The sequence below is a fragment of the Staurois parvus genome, unplaced genomic scaffold, assembly GCF_062004578.1.
Source record: "Staurois parvus isolate SC_StPar_1 unplaced genomic scaffold, SC_StPar_1.0 ptg000696l, whole genome shotgun sequence".
NCBI classification, from domain to species: Eukaryota; Metazoa; Chordata; class Amphibia; order Anura; family Ranidae; genus Staurois; species Staurois parvus.
In genome coordinates, this window is record NW_028318492.1 from 11,168,137 (window position 1) to 11,190,463 (window position 22,327).

Here is a 22,327-nt window from a genome sequence, read left to right on the forward strand (position 1 = left end):
CTCAGTGTTTCCCATGTTTGTGTGATACACACAAGCTTGGCACGGTATACAGAGCGGTATTTTAGGCTTCCTTTATGCACAGACTACATATTATCTCAGTTCAAAACATCTGTACTTTAAGGAATATACACTAGAAGGACTGGTCATTGGATATAATTTTTGCATTTATTAATTTGTTAAATAATAATTTATTTATTTATATATTTATTCACTTAAATATTAGTATTATTACTATTATACCAACCTACCCTCAGCTACCCTGGCCTCACTTACCCCTACTCCCCTTTGGACCTCTCCCCAGCCCCACCTAACCACCTCTCTACCTACTCTTCCTAGGCAATAGGTATTGGTAATTAGTATTGGTGAGTGCTTAAAAAAAAGTATTGGTACTTGTACTTGGTGTTAAAAAAAATGGTATCGGTGCAGCCCTAGTAGGCATACCTCAGGTGTCTATGATGTATCATGCAAAAAGCATCTGACTTCTGAAACTAAAGTAAAGCATAGAATTTTAGAACTTTTTTTTCAAATTTTTTTTTTTCAAATAATTTTGACAGCAAATGTCAGAAAAATCAATGTTGCAATTGTCAGTGTAATATCAAATAAGAAGGATGTATGCGAAACGCTATTATCATGCTATTACCATTCAAAGTAATCAAATAGAAGCCCAAATTTCAATTAATAATTATCAAACATACATTTAAAAATATACTAAACAGAATCATTCTTAATTAACTAGTAACAATTTAGATATACTTCCCGTTATACATCTTTGCCATAGGGGTCCTGCTCCACCTACTGCTTGGTGCAACAATATGCTTATTCTTTGCACATAAAATATGTGCAATGTTTTCAGTTATTTGGCACACATATTTTGACATTCATGTGATATGTCAAAGACAGGGATCTCCCTGTTTCTGATGCACATGCCTCATTCCACAGGAACATGCATTGTAATTCATTGTTTATTTGGAGCTCTACAATAAATATCGCATCCTTCTTTTAATGATGCACTACTGATAGTTTTGTGGGCCTGCAGTGTAAATACAATTACATTTGTAATTACTGGGAATCAAATAAAACATAAATTTGTTTTTAAATACTGTGGCGCCCCCATCAGTAACAAAAGTTCAATCTAATAACATGCTAAATAATCCTTTCTTTATATACAACCTAGACCAGCCTTGGAAAATATATGTGCATGAGGATGAGCATAAAGTTCTAGTCCTATAAGTATATTGGAATGGCAAAGATGATGACCAACAAGCAGCCTGAAAGTGTTACTAAATCCAGCACCCTGCATTCACTATATCTGGTCTCCCACAGTACACACAACATGGAAATGCAATTATTTTAGTAAATATAAACTGCTAAATACCTTTTCTCATCAGCAGTTAGAGCTGTCTTGTGACTTCAACAGAACACTGGTTAAAGCTTGTAGGAGGAGTTTTCTTTCTGCTCTAGGATACAAAACCCCTGACCTCTGTCTGGGCAGTGCTAATTGGTCCTGTGCTGATCACATGCACTCTCCCAAGAAAAAAAAACACTCTCTAGCAATACACACCAAACTGAGCATGTGCAGAGTGACTCCACATGCTATGTCTTATCAGGAGATATGAGGGGGGCACTGAAAGAAGGGGAGGATCAGAGAAGAAAGGATCAAACAACATTTTTACACAGCGCAGAGGATTACCCCTTAGGTTCCACAGAGAGTATAACAAGCATGCTTAACTGCATAAACAGACTGATTTTACTGTTGTGGGTTTAGTAACACTTTAACAGTAATTGTAAATATGAATGTACCAATAGCTCCTAAAACACTAATCAAGATTTTTGTTGTGATCCAAAGGGGTCTGAGGATATAAAATGAATGAGTATTCTGAGCCTACAGTGGCTTATCAGTCTTAGAGTAAGCTAGGAACGTTGCTCACTTGCAAATGATTTCAGTCAACTTCATACATGCTATACATTCATATATTTATTCTGCATGGTTTCCATACAACTCAGCTCAAGACCAATAAGTGGCTGAAGCTTCTTGGATACTCAATGTCTATATGCCCTCAGTGCCATGGTAGGTTTTTACATGTGGTATGTTTTAACTGATGACCTGTGATTAAACGTTTTACTGTACTTACACTGTGCACTTTTTTCCATATGTATTATGTTTTTAGGGTCATCAGTTGACTTCTGTTGTAAGATGGTCATCTGTTATTGCACATACAGCTGTAGATTCCCCATAAAAGTACTGTCTGTAGGTATCTAGGGTGTACTTCCAATATAGTCATTTGGGATGTTCTTTATCCGGAAGATTTCAATAGATAGTTACTCATGTTTATGTTAAATAAATTGTAACCAATGAAAATGGGGTTGCAGTATTTCATTTTAATCTCAGAGCATATAGGTACTTTCCAATCTCAGAGATTGGTAGTTTTAGTACTGATGATCACAGCCAGTGATATGTGGTTAACCAAGTCATAACAGTTAAGGCAGGCATCTGAATGCATACACCTTTTATTATATGTCACTATTTAAAGTGACACTAAACTTTGCTTAAAAAAAAACTTCTATTCAAGTATAAATTTTAAACTCAAAAAAAGTACCTTTTATTGCTCTCAGCCTCAAAATCTTCAAATTAATTTTCTTTGCTGCTGTGATCTGACTTCCTGTTTGAGTGTGTCTACGTTTGTTCTCCATGATCCTACTGTATGTAGGAATGTAGTCACCCTCTATTGCTCACTGCTGGGATGGGCTAGGGACTGGCCATAGCCCCTAACCCATGGGATTTGTAATGTGCATAGAGCAGTGCACATGACCACAACTAACACGCATTGCTTGTTCCAAACAAGTGGAAATAAGGGGAAAAGGGGAAGTTTAGAAGCTCACGGAGGGTGTTACAAGGAAACAGAAGAACACAGTAAGAAATTAGTTCATAAAAACGGATTAAAGGGCCATTAGGTAGAGGATGTGCATGGATTATTTTTGGAGAGTGTACTGTTTACTGTCATTTTAAATATAGTTGTTCAAAAACAGTGCATACAATTTCATACCTACACAGACACGTATTGGGTGCTTTGTCCATGGAACATATAGCAAGGTTTTTTTTAACACACCATACTTGATCCTTATCCCATAAATAAAAACTGTGGCCCTGAAAAGGGTATACAAAAGGCCAATAACTTTAGCAAAGGGTAAGGAATAATATTAATTAGAGCCCAACTCTGGGGGAAAAAAAATCCTTTGTTTCTTAAAAGAAACATCAAAAACCTATGTAGACTTATCTGAATCAGCTTAAAATGATTTCTAGAGTCTCTCTACCAGTAGGTCTTGAAAAGATCAATTCCTGTCCGTAGCCCAACCATCCTCGATTATTTTCACCATCAGGCCCGGGAAAAATAAAGCTCCAGACACCGAAGTGTAAATGCGAAATCTCTGAAAGTTTAATGCGTGCAAGCAGTATTATACAGATCTCAATAGGCGTTGCTTAATTTTAGGATGACCAATGGAACATTCCACATTACTTGTAAAACAGAAAAAACAAATGGTTGATGAATACCATATAAGGTGGTTCTGTTTACTGAGAATAGAAACTAAGAAGTTACAAACAAAACTCAAAATCGAAACTAACTGTTCACACATCTAGAAATGGAGGCATTATACACATGGATGCCAGTTAAATAAGACATATTTCCTTACAGGTCTCTATTTTCGTCACTGTTTGGCTGGGGTTTGCCCTTCAAGAGATGTTGCTGCTGATTGCTGCATAATCTAAGATGGGCCCTTATGGCATTTTCCTGCAATGCTGCAATTAGGAAAATATACCATTATGGCCACTAGTTGGAGCTGACGGTCATAAGAAATGCACAGAACATTACAAGGATTTTTCGTGGTGGCTGTATGAATGCTGCGCAGATTTTTCATAAATAGACTCCTAAATGTTCAGTTAGTAAACGGATGCTATAGTCAGATTACTCTCATTAATAAAGCTATTGAACCACAAACAGATACCACAAGATCCCTGCTAAAGTGTGACATTCACACGAAAACTTGTTGGGCTATGGCACTTTTGTGCTTCCTCGCTGTACTTTTTATTTTTTTTTAAATTATGAATGTTGTTTTTTTTTGGAAGCCACTAAACTTGTGACAGTTTTTAAATGTTATTATATGATTTGTGTATGTATATTTTTCTGCATATTTTCATTATGTACTTTGTAATTACAAAAATCTCTTTTATGCATTCTTTAGATTATCTGTTTGTATGTTCTTGTCTTCTTTAGGTTTGCAGAGTTTCTGTCCTCGGATGAGTTCAGAGCTGGATCATGCACTGTGGAAAGCATCTGCAGTCTATATGAAGGCTTGTCAGGAACAGTCTGTTTTATGGTTGATATACTACAGCCTAACCAGGCTGAATTCCCACTCTTTAATGTCTTTGTGTAGAGTCATCATTTGCTGTTATGAACCAGACGTGAGGATTTTTGCAGGCTCTTCAAATATGAGCATTGATGATTAGGGACAATGTCCTTGTGTATGACAGGTATGAACTGATATCAGATTTGATTATTTGTTAGTGGATAATGTTATAACTGTGTGGTGTAACTGGGGGTGACTAGCTTGGAGCCATGGGGACAGAAGAATTGAGGGATAGCCACAGTCTCACAATGGGGAAACAAGAGATGTATTGTTATAAATAGCTGTGATATCTGCTTATTATTGGCAATAGAGCTGGATTCTTACATGTAATACTTATCAAAATTGGCACAGGAAATGGGTAAGCTGGGCCATATAATCATAGGTATGGACCTGAAATAGACAGCAGTGGAGTGGTTCATAAAAAGGAAGAACAAAGCAAGCAGGGACTGGTTATACAAACTACAGAGGTTCCTAGTTACACATCTGAGAGCCCTAATATGAGGCCTAGCAAACACAAAACCTGTGCAATGGATAGAGTACATTTTTGTGCATTACTTGCAGTTGCAGCACTCATCTTACGATAACAAAACATAAGCACAGGTTGTATTTAGTGACTAACCATGTGCCAAAATGATTAGTAATCCAGAAATATAGACAGCTGTATTCATATGTAAATCTTGGCTCTAAAAGCATAGTTTTGTCCCACCTTGTCTTGCTTCCTCTGTCCCCGTTTTATGTAAAAGGTTATCTTATTGGCCCATCGGAAGAGTCAGGAAGTTGGAGAAGTGGAGGTAAGTAAAACTTTACATAAAAATTCGAGAACTGTAGAATGATTAGACAATTACAATAATCTCTTCTTTTTTTTTATTTTAACTTTGTATAAAATTGCTATCTTAGTAAAAGAAAAAAATCAGAGTAATATTAAAGTGACACTAAACGATATCCTTATTTTTCAAAAATAATTTATACAAATCCACTTAATAGTCTAGTAATCTATTTCTCATGAAATTGGTTCTTACTGTGTTTTTCTGCCTCCTCGTAAATTCCTCAATGAGCTCCTGAACCACTCCTTTTCCTTCTAACTTCTGTTTTTTAAAATGAGCTTTGCACGTTAGCTGTGGTCATGTGTACTGCTCTATGCACATTACAAATCCCATAGACCATAGTCCCTAGTTCATATCGAAAGTGAGCAGAAGAGGGTGGTTATGGCCCTAGGTTTAGTAGAGAATGAACTTAGCACTTCCGTTTTTTAATTGAGCTTTGCACTTTAGCTGTAGTCATGTGTACTGCTCTTTGCACATTACAAATCCCATAGACCAGGGGTGGGCAACTGTGGCCCTCCAGCTGTTGTAGAATTACAAGTCCCATGAGTCATTGCAAAACTGACAGTTAAAAGCATGACTCCCAAAGGCAGAGGCATAATGGGACTTGTAGTTCACTAACAGCTGGAGGGCCACAGTTGCCCACCCCTGCCACAGACCATAGTCATTAGTTAATCTTGAAAGTGAGCAGAAGATGGTGGTTATGGCCCTAGGTTTAGTAGAGAATGAACTTAGCACCCTCTAACAGGGAAATAGAAGGTATTCTTTTTCAGTTAGGAACATACAATACTTAAATAGGATTTTCTTTTTTTAACCAGAGTTTAATGTCACTTTAAATAGGCAGAAATGCCATGGACTTATCTTTGCCATAATTCTGAAATCATAGGACTTGGCACCATCACCAGGGTATCAGATTGAGTAATAGTGTCTGGAAATTGACAAGCAAGGCCAATAAGAGATTCACAAAACAAAGTGCAGGTACATTATAGTTCAGCATTTTCTGAGTTTATTTTATTTAGGTTAGATTAGCTATTTTTTTTGAGGTGCATTCAAATAAAGAGTGTTTCATGTCTTAGTATTTGCTTTCTCTCTAAACCAGCCTGAGTAGAAAAGCCTGTCCACAGCCAGCAGCTGCAGAGAAGGATTCTTGTTCTCTGTATGTAAGCAGTGGTCTCATTGCAGAGGTCCAGTAAGCCTCCTTCAGATGCAGACCTCTAGCTTTGCAATCAGTAAAGCTCCTGTACCTCATTGATTGAAGAGCTCTGCAAAGAGATCACAGCTTCCTAGAGCTGGCAAGGGTCCCACTATGCAGCTTCTGGCAGACTGTGGCTGAAAGAAAACAAACTGTAAGATATTGCAAATCTTTTGTTTTTATTCACCTGGAATGTATTTAGCCAATTGAAACTGAAAGTTCTATTGGTCTTGACTCTTTAGCAGTTGGGGTAAGGTTAGGGCCTCTCACCAATGCACTTGTAGTAAGGTAGATTTATGATTTGTGCTACTACAGGCATTTAACATGCTTTTAATGCCTTTTTCATTTCTGCAGTGATAGAGGAGCATTGAAGAATAACAAGCTTTAAAGTAGCAAGTAACTCTTCATAACTGTGAATCGTTGGGTATTGACCACATACTGCTGTGTATCTTGCTGTTCAGGCTAGGGCAACATGGGCTATTTTTACTCTCAGAGCCTGAAAATGTTTCTTAGTGCAATCATTGCATTCATGCTAAAACTAGCTATCAATAAGAAGTTACGTAAATCGCTAAGTAGCAAAGAAATTTAAGCTGGTCATACACTGAGTGAATTTTGGACGGTTCTTAATGTGTTACTAAACCCGGGACCCTGCATAATACCTTTTCTCATCAGCAGTTAGAGCAGTCTTGTGACTTCTATCAGTGTCCAGCAGTGCACTGCTTAAAGCTTGTAGGAGGAGGTTTTTTTCTGCTCTAGGAGGATGCAGAACCCCTGACCTCTGTATGGACAGTGCTGATTGGCACTGTGCTGATCACATGCACTCTCCCAAGAAAATAAAACAGCCTTTCTAGTAATACACACCAAACTGACCATGTGCAGAGTGACTCCACACGATATGCCTTATCAGGAGATAAAAGATGGGCACTGGAAGAAGGGGAGGATCAGAGAAGCCAGGATCAAACTGCATTTTTACACAATGCAGAGGATTAACCCCTTAGGTTCCATAGTGAGTATAACAAGCATGCTTAACTGCATATACAGACTGATTTTACTGTTGTGGGTTTAGTACCACTTTAATGAATTGGAAAAAGTTTGCTTTGTGGGTGACTCTACTGCATCCTTCCAACCAACATCCTTCTATTGAAAAACTGAAGGAGCCAGGTTGAAAATTGTAAGTGAACCGCAGCTGTATCCAGTCAGATCCAGCTACTGTTCAAGCATTTTGATGGCTGACAGCTGTCAGAATACAATAGCCAGCACTGCAAATTCATCTGCTTTGTTAAAGAAGGCTGAAGGCTGTCAGTGTATGGCAAGCCAGTGGACAAAATACGATTCCTCCTGCGCTCCAGAACCCAGGCCGGAGGCGAGTAGGTGAAATCAAACCCAAACGAAACGACCACCAGAGCATGAAAGGTCGTGCAGCTCCAAAACAAGGCTGGGGAAGCCCGAACAATACTGCAAAGTGAAAAAAACCAGAAGCGCACCAACCTTGCGCATTACCTCAGTACCCAAAATTTATTAGTAAAGGAATGGTACTCACAAACAGCGAATAAAAACAGGCATGTAAGTCCTCCAAGGGACTTCAGAGACAAGAGGCCAGCGCGAATCCCATCATGGGGGTAGACACTCAGTACAGCTGTCCCACCATTGGACAAAGAGATTGTACTGAGTGTCTACCCCCATGATGGGATTTGCGCTGGCCTCTTGTCTCTGAAGTCCCTTGGAGGACTTACATGCCTGTTTTTATTCGCTGTTTGTGAGTACCATTCCTTTACTAATAAATTTTGGTTACTGAGGTAATGCGCAAGGTTGGTGCGCTTCTTGTTTTTTTTCACTTTGCAGTGTATGGCAAGCTTCAGACTATAAACACAAATGCAGTGCTCAAAAACAATGATCCCTAACCTATACCATATCATGCAACAAGTTATAGAACATCAAAATTATTTTCATATTGCTCAAAATGCAAGTTAATAGTTCAGAAATTGCATGTGTATCTCTAAGTTACATCAAAAATGACACTTTCTTATACAAAGCAAATTAATAATATATATTGTGAAGTGCTGTAAATCTTCCAATCAGTAGCTAAAAACACACACATTAGTTCAAAATATAAAGTGCCAGGTCCATATAAAGTACCAAATCAAATAAAGTGCAGCCAATGACTACTGTGTAGATACACACAACTCTTTTCAACTTCATTTATGTTTCAAGTGCAATTCCAGACTGGTGATCCAGCACTAAGTAGCATTTGTTTAGTCTGTTTGGTCTCTGTTCACCACACTTACACCCCATGTGCACAAAGAGTCGTTTCAGTTTAGCTATTGCAGTTAATTGGTAAATGTCAGAATTGGTAACCGGTGATTATTGTAAAAGTAAGTAACTTAGTTGTGTCCATATGATATAATCCATTTTCAATCATATCAGTGTTCATTTATTAATCAGTAATGGGAGAAGAGTCTGTGTTACCCACGGGAACTGTACTAGAAGACTTTAAATTGATTGTAAACCTCAGACATGAAATATGGACAAAGAATATCCTTCTATATTGTATACATGTTTCAATTAAGAGCACTAAATTTAATGTCTGTCTGCTGCCTCTTTTCTCTGCCATCTGCATAAATCACTTCTGACAAGTTTTTCTGACACCAAGAGAAAAAATTTGACAGGAGGGAGTTCCAACACACAGCCTGTAATTGGCAGCTTCAACTCTGTTCCTGTGTGTTGTGTGAAGGTGGTGTGTCTCTTCCCTCCAGTCAGCTCTCAGCAGTCCCTACTTAGTTCTGCAATTTCTAATTTCAGCTCCCCGCCCCCTGCTTTTTGAAAGCTCAGACAAGCTGTAAAAAGTCTGCACTTTGAATGACTGTAGACAATAGAATATTGCAGATAAACAAGTACAACTTATGTAGGAGGTTTTGTTTCATCTCTCTATCCCCTGAGGCCAGTCACTTCACTGGGTAAATGTAAGGGTTTACAACCACTTTAACTGGAATCTTCTGCTGGTCAATACATGCAATTTTTCTTCATTACTATTTATAAATAATCCCTGCTGCAAGGAAAGAAGGAATATATTCAGGTACTATATTGTGCATCGTATGTTAAGAATTGCTTTTGTTTCAACACATGTAGTTTAAACCCAGCACAGTGTGAAAACCTAACATTACATGGCCTTAATGAATTAGATTGCTATTAAACCACATTTCCACTAACAGTATTCATTAACTTTTAAAACCGTTCAGGTTGATCACTAAACCAGTGAAGTCTTTGTAAGGTTTACTTTTGCAGTACTGGGCTTCTTGCGTTGGCCAGTGCCCAATCACATGACCTACGCTGAGTTATTAGTCATGTGATCTCTGCTAGAGGATATTGAAGAACCAATCTCAGGAGACTGTTCAGGCAGAGGCACTGATTGGATGTTCTTTCTGAGCAGTGTCCTGATAAAATCTTCTGTAGCAGCAGAAACCATGTGACCAGTGCCTTGGAATAGGTTGCTTGATTTAATAGTGGTTGATTTATCTTTTTAAGCAAAACTAGAGTTTTACAGCTGTGTTATTAATTTGTATTTCTAATGTGTAGGGTATATATTGTTGTAACACAGAATTTATTTTAGTATAGGTCTGTTTAAAAACATGACCTCATTTTTTGTTTAATGTTATGTAAAGAAATATTAATATCTACTCAAATGTTTATTGTAGACCTGTGTATTTATAGATTAGTGTAGCCTTAATGTAATGTTTGCCTTGTCTTCAGCAATTAATTGCGAAAAACCTTCTTATTTTATATATATTGTTTTATTTTTCTATATTTGCCAGGTATGGTTGCTAACAGGGTTTTTTATGCAGGTTTATGTTGCACATCATCTTTTCATTTCTGTGCACTACAGATAGCCTAAGAAGAATTATCATTTGTAAAAAAAAATAATAAAGATTTTGTACAGTGTTGCCTTATTGTCTAATTAATCCTGATCTGTTTAACCTCCTTAATTTTCTTCTTTTCCTTTTTTTGCTTCTACAAATTCTTCTTTAAAACATTACATGGTTAGTGAACTCAATTCTGATATTGAAGTACTGAGTTTTTTTTTATTTTATCTTAATACATTCTCTGCATTAAGGTAAATGATCAGCTCCCCTCAGTCCCCCCTAAATACTTACCTCAGCCCTCTCTCGATCCATTGCTGCTCTTCCTCTGTCCTGACAGGACTCAGAGGCAGCAGAGGGAGCCATTGGCTCCTGCTGGTGTCAATCAAATTCTGTGAGGATGGAGCTGGGGATGGGGCCAAAAGCATCCCCCTCTGCAAAGGAAGTAATAATCCCCTGTGTGAGTATCTGCTGAAAAGCATCACAGAAATGTGTGGTTTGTTTGTTTCCCTCTGTGAATAGATTATATACAATTAATATTACCCTCACCTTGTAAAACAATCAGTTTAAAATAGAAATAAAAGGCAAAACATTTATGCATGGATACAAAAATAAATAAATATATACCCTTTTTCTCTTTTGTAATTACATACCTTCTGTTCTCAGCTGCATAAGAGCTAGAAGAGGTGAAACGGCTGCACACTGATCATCCCAATGAATGGCTGTGTGGGGGAGAGAGAAAAGTCTGATCATTGGAGGAGAGCAGACTGAGTTCCTAGTACAGCTAGAAAATTGACTATTCTGTGATCTCATGATTAGTGTGGTCAGTGTTTAATAGGAGAGCAGAAGGACTAGCAGAAACACCAGGGATTTCACACAAAGGAAGCAATACAAAGAGAACAGGATACTTTTTCATACAAATACATGGTACAACAGGCACATATTAGGAACATGAAATATTGGGTTTACATATTCTTTAAATCAGCCTTTCTCAACCAGGGTGCCTTGAGGTTTCTTCAGGGGTGCCTTGGCGAAATGTCTAAAAATTGCCCAAAACTTGTATACAAGCCAGTAGGTGGAACAAGCATGCCTTTTAGTTACACAAAGCCACAGGTTTTTATTATGCATCATTACAACCTTCTATCCCTCGGCGTCCCGAAAACCAATAACATAGTCATTTGATAAGGAGGTTGTCAGCCACCTTTACAGCATCCTAGAAAAACTGAGGGAGAAGAGAAACACTGGAAAACTAGTCAGTACCAGTGTGCAGAAGTGTATTTGCTTTGAAAGAATAAATCACCTCTGATGTTGGGTGTCCTACATATGCGGATGTACACCGTGTTCCAAATTATTATGCAAATGCTATTTTTCTCATTTACCTAAATAATTGATGTAAATAACAGTCAGCATAATTCTCATGTTATCAACTATTAAGAGTACAATTCAAATTTTATTGAACAAACCTCCTAATGATAACAGTATTTTTTTTAAACATAAAAAACTTCCAATGCACTGTTCCAAATTATTACGCACAGTAAGTTTCAAAACACTTTATAGGTTGTAAAGAACTGAAAATTGTCATTTGTTGTGTTTGCAGCATATTTACTGAAATCAAAAGCTATTTCAATCAAACTTTTAACAACATTTTAACTTTTTAAACATTTTAACAGGTCACGTTACATTTTAACATAGGACCCCTTATTTGATAGCAGCTTCACAAGTCTTGCATCCATTGAACTTGTGAGTTTTTGGACAGTTTCTGCTTGAATTTGTTTGCAAGATGTCAGAATAGCCTCCCAGAGCTGCTGTTTGGATGTAAACTGCCTCCCACCCTCATAGATCTTTTGCTTGAGGATGCTCCAAAGGTTCTCAATAGGATTGAGGTCAGGGGGGGATGGAGGCCACACCATGACTTTCTCTCCTGTTATCCCCATAACAGCCATTGATGCAGAGTATTCTTTGCAGCATGAGATGGTGCATTGTCATGCATGAAGATGATTTTATTACGGAAAGCATAGTTCTACCTTCTCTACCAGGGAAGAAAGTGGTCAGTCATAAACTCCACATACTTTGCAGAGGTCATCTGACCAGCTCTGTTCCCATGATTCCGGCCCAAAACATGACTCCACCACCGCCTTGCTGACGTCGCAGCCTTGTTGGAACAGGGTGGCTATCCACCAACCATCCACTACTCTATCCATCTGGACTATCCAGGGTTGCATGGCACTCATCAGTGAACAGGACTGTTTGAAAATTAGTCTTCATGTATTTTTCTGCCCAATGCAGCCGTTTCTGCTTGTGAGCGTTGGTTATTGGTGGCCGAAAAGAAGGTTTATGCACAGTTGCAAGTCTCTGGAGGACTCTACACCTTGATGTCCGTGGGACTCCAGAGGCACCAGCAGCTTCAAATATCTGTTTGCTGCTATGTAATGGTATTTTAGCAGCTGCTCTCTTGATCCGATGCATGGATCTGGCAGAAATCTTTCTCAATGTGCCTTTATCTGCACGAACCCGTCTGTGCTCTGAATCAGCCACAAATCTCTTAATAGTGCAAAGATCACGCTTAAGTTTTCGTGAAATATCTAATGTTTTCATACCTCGTCCAAGGCATTGAACTATTTCACTCTTTTCGGCAGCAGAGAGATCCTTTTTCTTCCCCATATTGCTTGAAAATGGTGCTCTGTTTAATAATGTGGAACACCGTCCTTTAGTAGTTTTTCCTTAAATTGGGCTCACCGGCCAATCTAATTATCACAGGTGTCCGAGATTGTTTTCAGTGATCAAAAGAGCCCTGACACACAATGCCATCCATGAGTTAAACTGAAAAACAAAATATTTAATTTGTGACACTTAAATAGAATTTGCAGAATAATTTGGAACACGGTGTAGCTGCGTTATATAAAACATAGAATAGTTTTTCACATTTTACAATGAGGTTCCTCAAGACTGTCCATATTTTTAAAGGGTGCTTTGGGACTGTCCATAATTTTAAAGGGTGCCCTGACTGAAAAAATGTTGAGAAACACTACTTTAAATATTACAGGTATTTGTCACTAATAATAATCTTAACCAAAATTTTATCTGCCAATGTGTGAAAATGTTACATAATTGATTTTGTGTCTTTGCACGTCTCTTGATCTCACAGCAAACTCTAGCTCTGCGTTTTGTCCAGTCAGTAAAATGTTGACACAGCAAGGGGTGTATTTCTAAAAAGTCATGAATCAGAGTTTTTTCCTGCAAAGCTGCACATTTGTTCTGAGCGAATGCCGGCAAAATCAAATGTTATTAGGCTAGGTTGGATTTTCTTTATTCATTAGAGAAAAATACCTCAGAATGACCATTTGAAATATTTCTTCTATTTTGTCTGTCCCTGAAATGGCTAACCGGCTAGAGCTCTGATAATATTAATAATGATAATAATAATCAAAGGTTTTATTTAACAATCTCGTAACTCGAACTTGTAAGTCATAGATCTAAATGATGTTACATAAAAAATAGCAGAAAATTTTCAGCTGAATGTTCAAAAATATTGTTGGCTTCACATACACTTTAAAGAATAAATGCGCTAAAATAGACAGGTACTGTATCCATGATAGTGGAATGTTAGGTGTTGTGCTCCTTCCCTGGGCTGGCTAAATTTAGTAAATGGCTTTTTTGTAACCAGCTGCAATATACTTTCTAATTCTCGTCAGGTTAATTCCTTAACCTGGTGGCTGATTGCTTTTGCCTGCCTCTCGAAGAATGTTCCAGAAATGGATGTTGGAGCATCAGTCCATAGGTTATGAATGGTTATCTGACCCTAGCCAATCCCAGGGAGGCTGACCCAGAAGGTGTGGATGATGAGAAGATAAATGGGAGGAACTGATCAGAGCTCTCTTCCCTAGGAAGGAACATGTGTGTGTTCCAGAGATGTTAAGCTGTTAAGACTCAACAAGTGGTACGGCTAAGGACCTGAAGGAAGCTGGATTTAAGGAAATTTGCCAGAGGAAACTTGCCTGTGGAAGCTAGGCTGGAGAATTGGGTGCCTTTCGTCTGAAGCTGCTCACTGAGGAAGAGACGTCAGAAGTTGCTGCTTAAGGAATGTGCTCACATCCAGTCTCAATTATACTGGCTATCCACTCTTATTCAGGACTATTTTTGGTGCTGCTACTGAAGGGCCAAATACTGCTGGAACAGGATTTTTCAGGGAAGCTGTCCTCCCAAGATTTTGTGCCTTGAGTATACTGCACACCTAAACCTTCCTCCCTGCATTTTTTTCACGACCTGCTATAAATCTTCAAAAGACATCCCTAGACTGAGCCTGAGTCTCTTGGTGTAGTTCTGGGACTGGAAACGGCAGGCAGCCCCTGAACAGATAAAGGGAAGCCTGTGTATTTCCCGTGGCCCTCAGGGGTTATCGCTACATAGGCAATAATAAAAAGGAACTAGTTTAGAGAAAATTGTGTTGCTTTAACATTCCTTGAGTGCTTACTCACTGTGGCTGATTTACTAAAGAAGTGTGTCCACAGGCATTGGGCATGTGTTGATGGCATTACTTGGGGATCAATGGAGTAGCAGTGTCTAGTAGGGTCATTTTCAGCTTCTAGAGGCATCACACAGATAGGGTATATGCATAGTTACATTGGTTCAATATAATTATATAAAAATATCCATTCCCTGAATTCATCAATGCACTAATTGAGTAGATGTACATACAGTATTAACAAGAAATAATAGTTGAAAGCAGCTCTGAATCATCAGAAAGCAATAGGAGAACTCATCTACAAGATATTACACTTTGAAAAAATATATATTTTTAAGGAAATCTTTGCTGATTAGTACACTCTCCATTCCCCCCACAATCATTTGCTAATCAACCACTTGAGAGTAGAATTGAGGCCAGCAGAAGACCTTGAACTGTTTTGATTTTTTTCCCAGAAAGGTACAGATCTTCTAGTGAAAACCCAAGAAAATCAATAAGGCTGGGGGGGGGGGGGGGGCTCCCATTGGAAAGATTTCCTTTCACTTCCTGCTCCATAGCCAAAACAGTAACTGAGAGGAAATCCCTCCAAAGTGAGGGCATCCCTGGCTGTCACCAGAGTCCCGATTGGAAGATTTCTCCTCTATTACTGTTCTGGTGGCAACACAAAATTTGGGATCTACTTTTACTTTCTCTTTTGATTATATTTTTAAACATTACAAATAGAGATGGCGAATCTCCCTAATGGGGACACAGACAGCAATAAAAAAAAAATGACAGGTGTTCCAATCCCTCTCTACTCTATCCAAAGCTAAAGAGAAGGGGAACATAGCCAAGAAGGAATAATTGGAGCATTCATGTGCAGTGGTAACATACGTAGGGGAATTAGGGAACATGTAATCATGAGGAGGAGGGACAGGGACATTTTCTGAAAGTTGTGTGCTTCACAAATGGAAGTTTAGGGAAGCGATTTAAAGGAACTGTGGGAATGTGAAGAAACATTGGCAGTTATTTTCTAAATTGCATGGTGCAAAGTCTGGTGCAGCTCTGCATAGAAACCAGTCAGCTTCCGGGTTTTATTGTCAAAGCTTATTTAAACAAGCTGAAGTTAGCAACCGATTGGCTACCATGCACAGCTGCAGCAAATTCTGAATTCACCAGTTTTAGTAAATCCCTTCTATTATGTAAGTGATTCTAAACATTTATTAAAGAAATCATTTTTATTTCTATGCTCAGATGGTTTATACCAAGGTTTGGCAACCCCTGGCACGCGTGCCAAACATGGCACGTGGAGTGGCGGCATTTATGCTGGCACATGAAGGCTGGGACACCAGACACACCAACAAAGCCAGCCACCCGGTGCTTACAGCTAGCTACACAGGAAGGAGAGCAGCTGCTACTCTCCCGCCTCTGGTCTCACCCACCTCCATTCTCGGAGACACCCAATAATTTCAACAAAGCCAGCTACCTGATCGTTATGGCTAGCTAACAGGAAGGAGCCCAGCTGCCTCTCTCCAGCCTCTGGTCCTGCCTACCTCTGTTCCTCTCCTCATTGTCTTTCTTTTAGCAGACAAGGATCCTGTGCCCTGCCTGCTGAGCTGTTCCTCCCTTCCTTGCACAGGGCACTCAATGGATCTCATCTTCCCACACAGCTGAAATTAAATTATTTTACAGATACAACCTCCATCTGCACGGTATATAGATGCTTGCTGTGTTGCTGCCCTGACCTGTGAAGTCTCCAGATTGGAACAGCAGCAAAGATGCAGTAGCCAACTGCACACTGCACAGATGTAGGCTGTGTCTGTAAAACAATCTCATCACATCCATGTGCTGTGTGGAGAGCAGGAGCTCTGCTGTGTGCCCAGCCAGCACTGTCCTCTGCCCTACTGACCCCTGTACACTGCCCCACTGACTGTGTCCATTGCCTCGGTGTCCTCTGCCCTACTGACTCCATCTTCTGTCCCACTTACCCCATCCACTGCCCTGCTGACCTCCTACCTCTGCCCGGCTGACCTTGTACACTGCCCCGCTGACCCCATCCTCTGCCCCACTGACCTCAGACCTCTACCCTGCTGACTCCTGTACACTTCCCTGCTGACCCCTGTACACTGCCCTGCTGACCCCATCCTCTGTCCCATTGTCCTCAGACCTCTACCCAGCTGACCCCTGTACACTGCCCCGCTGACCCCATCCACTGCCCCATTGACTCCGTCCACTGCCTCACTGGCCCTGTCCTATGCCCTGCTGACCCCAGACCTCTTCCCCACTGACCTTAGTTCTCTGACCCCTGTACACTACCCCACTTATCCCAGTCCTCTGCCCTGCTGACCCCATCCTCCGCCCTGCTGAACACCATCCTATGCCCTGATGACCCCTGTCCGGTACATTGCTGAACCATGTTAGCTATTGGGAATTATTAATTCACAGGTGCAGGAATTGGGGCTGATATGAGGTGTGAAAGTGCAATAACTGGGTGATCTGGATTCTGAAGGTCCAGGAATTTGAGTTGATCTAAGGCGTGAAGGTGCAGGAATTGGTGCTGATCTGAGGTGTGAAGGTGCAGAAATTCGGGCTGATCTGAAGTGTGAAGGTGCAGTCATTGGGGCTTATTTGAGATCTGAAGGTTCAGATACTGGGGTGATCTGAGGTTTGAAGGTGCAGGATTTGGGGTGATCTGAAATCTGATGGTGCAGGAATTGGGACATATCTCAGGTTTGAAGATGCAGGAATTGCAGTGATCTGAAGTGTGAAGGTGCAGCAATTGGAGTTGATCTGAGGTGTGAAGGTGCAGGAATTGGTGATCATCTGAGGTGTGAAGATGCAGGAACTGGGGGTGATCTGAGGTATAAAGGTGCAGGAATTGGAGTGATGCAAGGTTTGAAAGTACAGGATTTGCGGTGATCTGCGATGTGAAAATACAGAAATTGGGGTGATCTGAGATGTGATGGTACAGGAATTTGGATCTGAGGTGTAACAGTGCAGGAACTAGGGGGATCTGAGGTGAGAAGGTGCAGGAATTGAAGTGATCTAAGGTGTGAAGGTGCAGGATTTGAGGCGATTCCAAGATGTGAAAGTGCAGGAATTTAGGTTATGGTGTGAAGGTGCAAGAACAGGGGAAATCTGAGGTGTGAAGGTGCAGGAATTGGGGTTGGTCATAAACCTGATGATGCAGGAATTGGGACTAATCTGAGGTATGAAGGTACAGAAATTCAGGTGATCTGAGGTGTGAAGGTGCAGGAATTGGGGGGATCTGAGGTGTGAAGGTCCTGGAACTGAAGATATATGAGGTCACTGGTGTGATGGTGCAGGTTTTGGAGTGATATGAGGTGTGAAGGTATAGGATTTGAGGTGATCTGAGATGTGAAAGTTCAAGGATTGGTGCAATCTGAGGTGTGAAGGTGCAGGAATTGGGGTAATCTGAGGTGTGATGTTGCAGGAATTGGAGTGATCTGAGGTGTGAAGGTGCAGGAATTTGAGTGATTTGAGGTGTGACGATGCAGGATTTGGGGTGATCTGAGATATGAAAGTGCAAGAATTGGGATGATCTGAGGTGTAAATGTGCAAAGCTCAGTATTTATTCCTTACTATTACTCAAGTCTTTTACTGCATTTACTATTTAAAGATTCATTTTCATGATTGAAAATGTGAAGCTGACAATTCTTTTTATTTAGCTGGCAATTGCGGGAATTGGGGTGATATGAGGTGTGAAGGTGCAGTCATTGGGGTTTATTTGAGATCTGAAGTTTCAGATACTTGGCTGTGAAGGTGCAGGATGATGGGTGATCGGAAATCTGGTGCAGGGATTGGGGTTGATCTCAGGTTTGAAGGTGCAGTAATTGGAATGATCTGAAGTGTTAAGGTGCAGAAATTGGGCTGAACTGAGGTGTGAAGGTGCAGGAATTGGGGGTGATCTGAGGAATAAAGGTTCAAATACTGGGGTGATCTGAGGTGTGAAGGTGTATGATCTGAAATCTGATGGTGCAGGAATTGGGACTAATCTGAGGTTTGAAGGTGCAGAAATTGGGGTGATCTGAGGTGTGGAGATGCAGGAATTGAGGTGATCTGAGATGTGAAAGTTCAAGAATTTGTGCAATCTGAGGTGTGAAAGTGCAGGAATTGGAGTAATCTGAGGTGTGATGGTGGAGGAATTGGGGTGATCTGAGGTGTGAACGTGCAGGAATTGGAGTGATTTGAGGTGTGAAGGTGCAGAATTTGGGGTGGTCTGAGATGTGAAGGTGCAAGAATTGGGTAGATCTGAGATGTGGAGGTGAGGAATTGAGTGGATCTGCATTGTGAAGGTGCAAGAACTGGAGTGATGTGAGGTGTGAAGGTGCAGAAATTGGGGCTAATCTGGGGTGTGAAGGTGCAGGAATCGGGATGATCGGAGACATGATGGTGCAGGATTTGGGGTGATCTGAGATGTGCAGGTAAAATAATTGGTGTGATCTGAGGTGTGAAGGTGCAAAGCTTAGTATTTATTGCTTACTACTATTCAAGTAATTTACTGCATTTACTATTTAAAGATTCATTTTCATGTGAAGTTGACATTTTTTTTTCATTTGAACAACAAGTTGACATGTTTTCATTTCTTTGAAAACATTTTTCAGCACACTGTGCTCAAAAGGATGCCTACCCCTGGTTTATAAATATGTGATCAGGGTAAAACATGTGAGCCTTTAATCAGAAAGAATGATGTACAAGGAACCTGAGCAGGTGGTTCTTGTATCCAGATTTTTAAACTGTCTAGTGTTGGTGTTATGAATTAGGTTCCACAGTAGTTGGAAGAATGGCCTTAGCAAACTGTTGTAAAATGTCACATATGAGTGACACAATGTCAGTGTTCGTATATAATTGCAAACAGAGGTGTTGATACACGACAAAGTTCAAATGTTTTCCCAAAGAAAGAAAACGTTCTCGAGTACAGAAGATTTTCTTTTAATTAGGAATTATGAGCAGAGAGACGCAAACCTTTCCAAAGCTTTTCATGTTCAGGATGCACAGTGGTCTGCAGGCTTAAAGAAATGATTTCCATGCAACTGAGGCTATGTGAAAGCTTTCTGTGAAAACAACTGCTGGAACAGACTCCTATCACATCTGCAGATATATACAGTGTTTTTAATCTGTCTTGTAGCCTCCTACAGCCTCTATAAACATCACATTCTAAATTTTAAAACAAATAGCTTATCACCTGACCTATTACATAAAACTGCCAAACCATGGACTTCCATCAGCATATGGTCTCTCACCAATATAAGGTATGCCTGGGCAGCCACAAGTCAGAATAGTTAGAGAATAATGCATTAGACTGTGATGTTTGTGTTATGTACTTGCACTACAAAGTTCAATAAAGTTCATTTACTGTTTCCTGAGCCTGGTCTGAAGTTACTTACAAAGGGGTGCATGTTAAACGGCAGACAAAAGAACTTGGGTCAGTAAAGCACATGTGGGGTATGAAGTAAGTCTGTTACAAGGGTTAAGTCGGCAACAAGAGGAGGAAGAGAGTAGTTGCCATGGATAACCAAGGACTGGTGTAAGGTGTTTCAGCAGCATGTCCTGAAGCATGGTACCTGGGTAAGGTGAGATGTCCTCCTGTAGTGAGGGGATCGGTAGCCTGGTTCCCTCCCCAGCAGTTGGTTTCCCATAGCAACCAGGACTGAACCCACTTTATGGGTGATATGAGAGAGAGTAACAAGCTAATGAAGAGCATTCATGAGGTCCGTGCAGGTGCACGGCAGGTCCTCATTCTATCACTGGGAGTGAGGCGACAGAGGTATGCTGGACAGGTGGAAAGGGCACAGGCTGATCGGTGTCCCTCCTTAATGCAACAGTCACAGTAAGGTGTGTAGGGACACAGGACGCAGCACTTCACAGAGGAACTCTGTACATTTAATTACTACACACAGTGTACGATTCATGTATACGTCGGGGGCCACCTTAAGGTTGATTTCACTGGAACTCGGTCTCTGCCCAGTCCTGGGCATTGATGAGCACGTACACTCTATATAAGAAACAAAATGAGGGCGCACAGGCCTAGTACATTACCTTTAAAAATTAGATTTATTTATAAAAAGTAAAATAATCACAAGAGAAATAAAATCAAATGGAAAGCATGCCACAAGAGATGCAATGTGGTCCAAAACCCCTAAAGGTGGTCTGGTGGGGGACTGTAGACCTCTGGATAGCTGGCGGCTGACACGTTTCGAGGTTGTACGTCTTCCTCAGAGCCAGCCAGTCCTAGGCATTGATGAGCACGTACACTCCCTGTGGGCTTTCAATCTGGAGTAGTCGGCAAGGATGTGCCCGCGCTCTCCACCGCCCACATATTGATCAACTTGTGAACAACCAGCCTGTCAGCTGGCTATAGCCAGCAACACTGATCATTGTATTCTGCTGGAATGGAACACTCTCCGCTGGCAGAATACAATAGCACAGCGAGAGTTATTCTTCTATCCACATTGAATATGTGGATGGGGAAATTGGTTCATTTTTTTTCGTTCAACCCGCTGGTGTATAGTCTTTCTTAGATGTCTAAGGGTAATTATAGACATAAGATGACAGTAGGTCAACTTGGATTCTATGGGGAGCTGTCAATTTCCTTCAAACAGCCATTGATTGGGAAATTTTTCTTATGTTCCACGATTACTAAATGATACATAAATACAATTCAAATAAAATACCATGATCTGATCAGTAATGTATACCTACCATAAAACCCCACGCTCTGATCTGTAATGTATACCTACTATAAAATGCCGTGATTTGATCAGTAATGTATACTTACATGCTACCTCTAGGATCTACAAGATCCTTATTGAATTGGCGGGGTCTGATCCTCCGTTGTTCTTAGAGAAATGGGAATGGGAGTTGGGAACAAAATTGAATGAGCAACAAAAAAATATGATATTTAAATTAACACATGGGGTGATGAATATGAACACAGTCTAAATTAACTATAAATGTTTAGCGAGATGGTATATTACACCGAGTGTGGCACATAAACAACGATTAGAAGTTTCACCTTTATGTTGGAGGGGGTGTGGGATTAAGGGAACAATGGCACATATATGGTGGGATTGTCCTAAAATACAGGAGTTCTGGCAAGAAATAATCCAATATATACAGGAGATATCGGGCATTATCATACAGAAAGATCAGTGTATTATATCATTTAATTAGTGGGGCCAAAGGACTTATTCCCAAATTCTGGCAGGTCCAGGAGCCCCCAACAATGAAGGATTGGATAAATAAGGTTGAGTATATAAATAAAGGGGAGGAGCTATATCATGTGGAGGAAGAAAAATTTGAAAAATTTAGAATAGAGTGGTGTAAATGGTATGACTTTAAAACATCTAAAAGATACTTGGAAACGGTTGGAGTATAAGGAGGTCAGAGTAGGGAGAGTTTAACTGAATAGTAGAATGGTCTTGCATGAAGATAAGAGAGAGGAGGGAAAGGGATATAGATATAGACAGGAAAAATTTGAAGTAATATGGACGGGAAATTCATTGGGGGGGGTCTGAAAGATGGTGGGAGGAAAGGGGAATAGGTAATACATGTGGAAAGGTGTGCATTTTTGAAAAGTTTGATATAATGCTTA

General features: G+C 40.2%; 1 protein-coding gene across 1 annotated transcript in view; it reads left to right on the forward strand.

The window, feature by feature from the left end:
- Nucleotides 1-7,889, forward strand: part of LANCL3 (LanC like family member 3) — an 84,914-nt gene extending 77,025 nt beyond the window's left edge. The window contains exon 5 of the mRNA XM_089653020.1: nucleotides 4,272-7,889. Within this exon, the coding sequence (XP_089509146.1) occupies nucleotides 4,272-4,431 (160 nt within the window). The 3' untranslated portion in view covers nucleotides 4,432-7,889. The remainder of the gene's footprint in view (nucleotides 1-4,271) is intronic.
- Nucleotides 7,890-22,327: the final 14,438 nt, after the last annotated feature.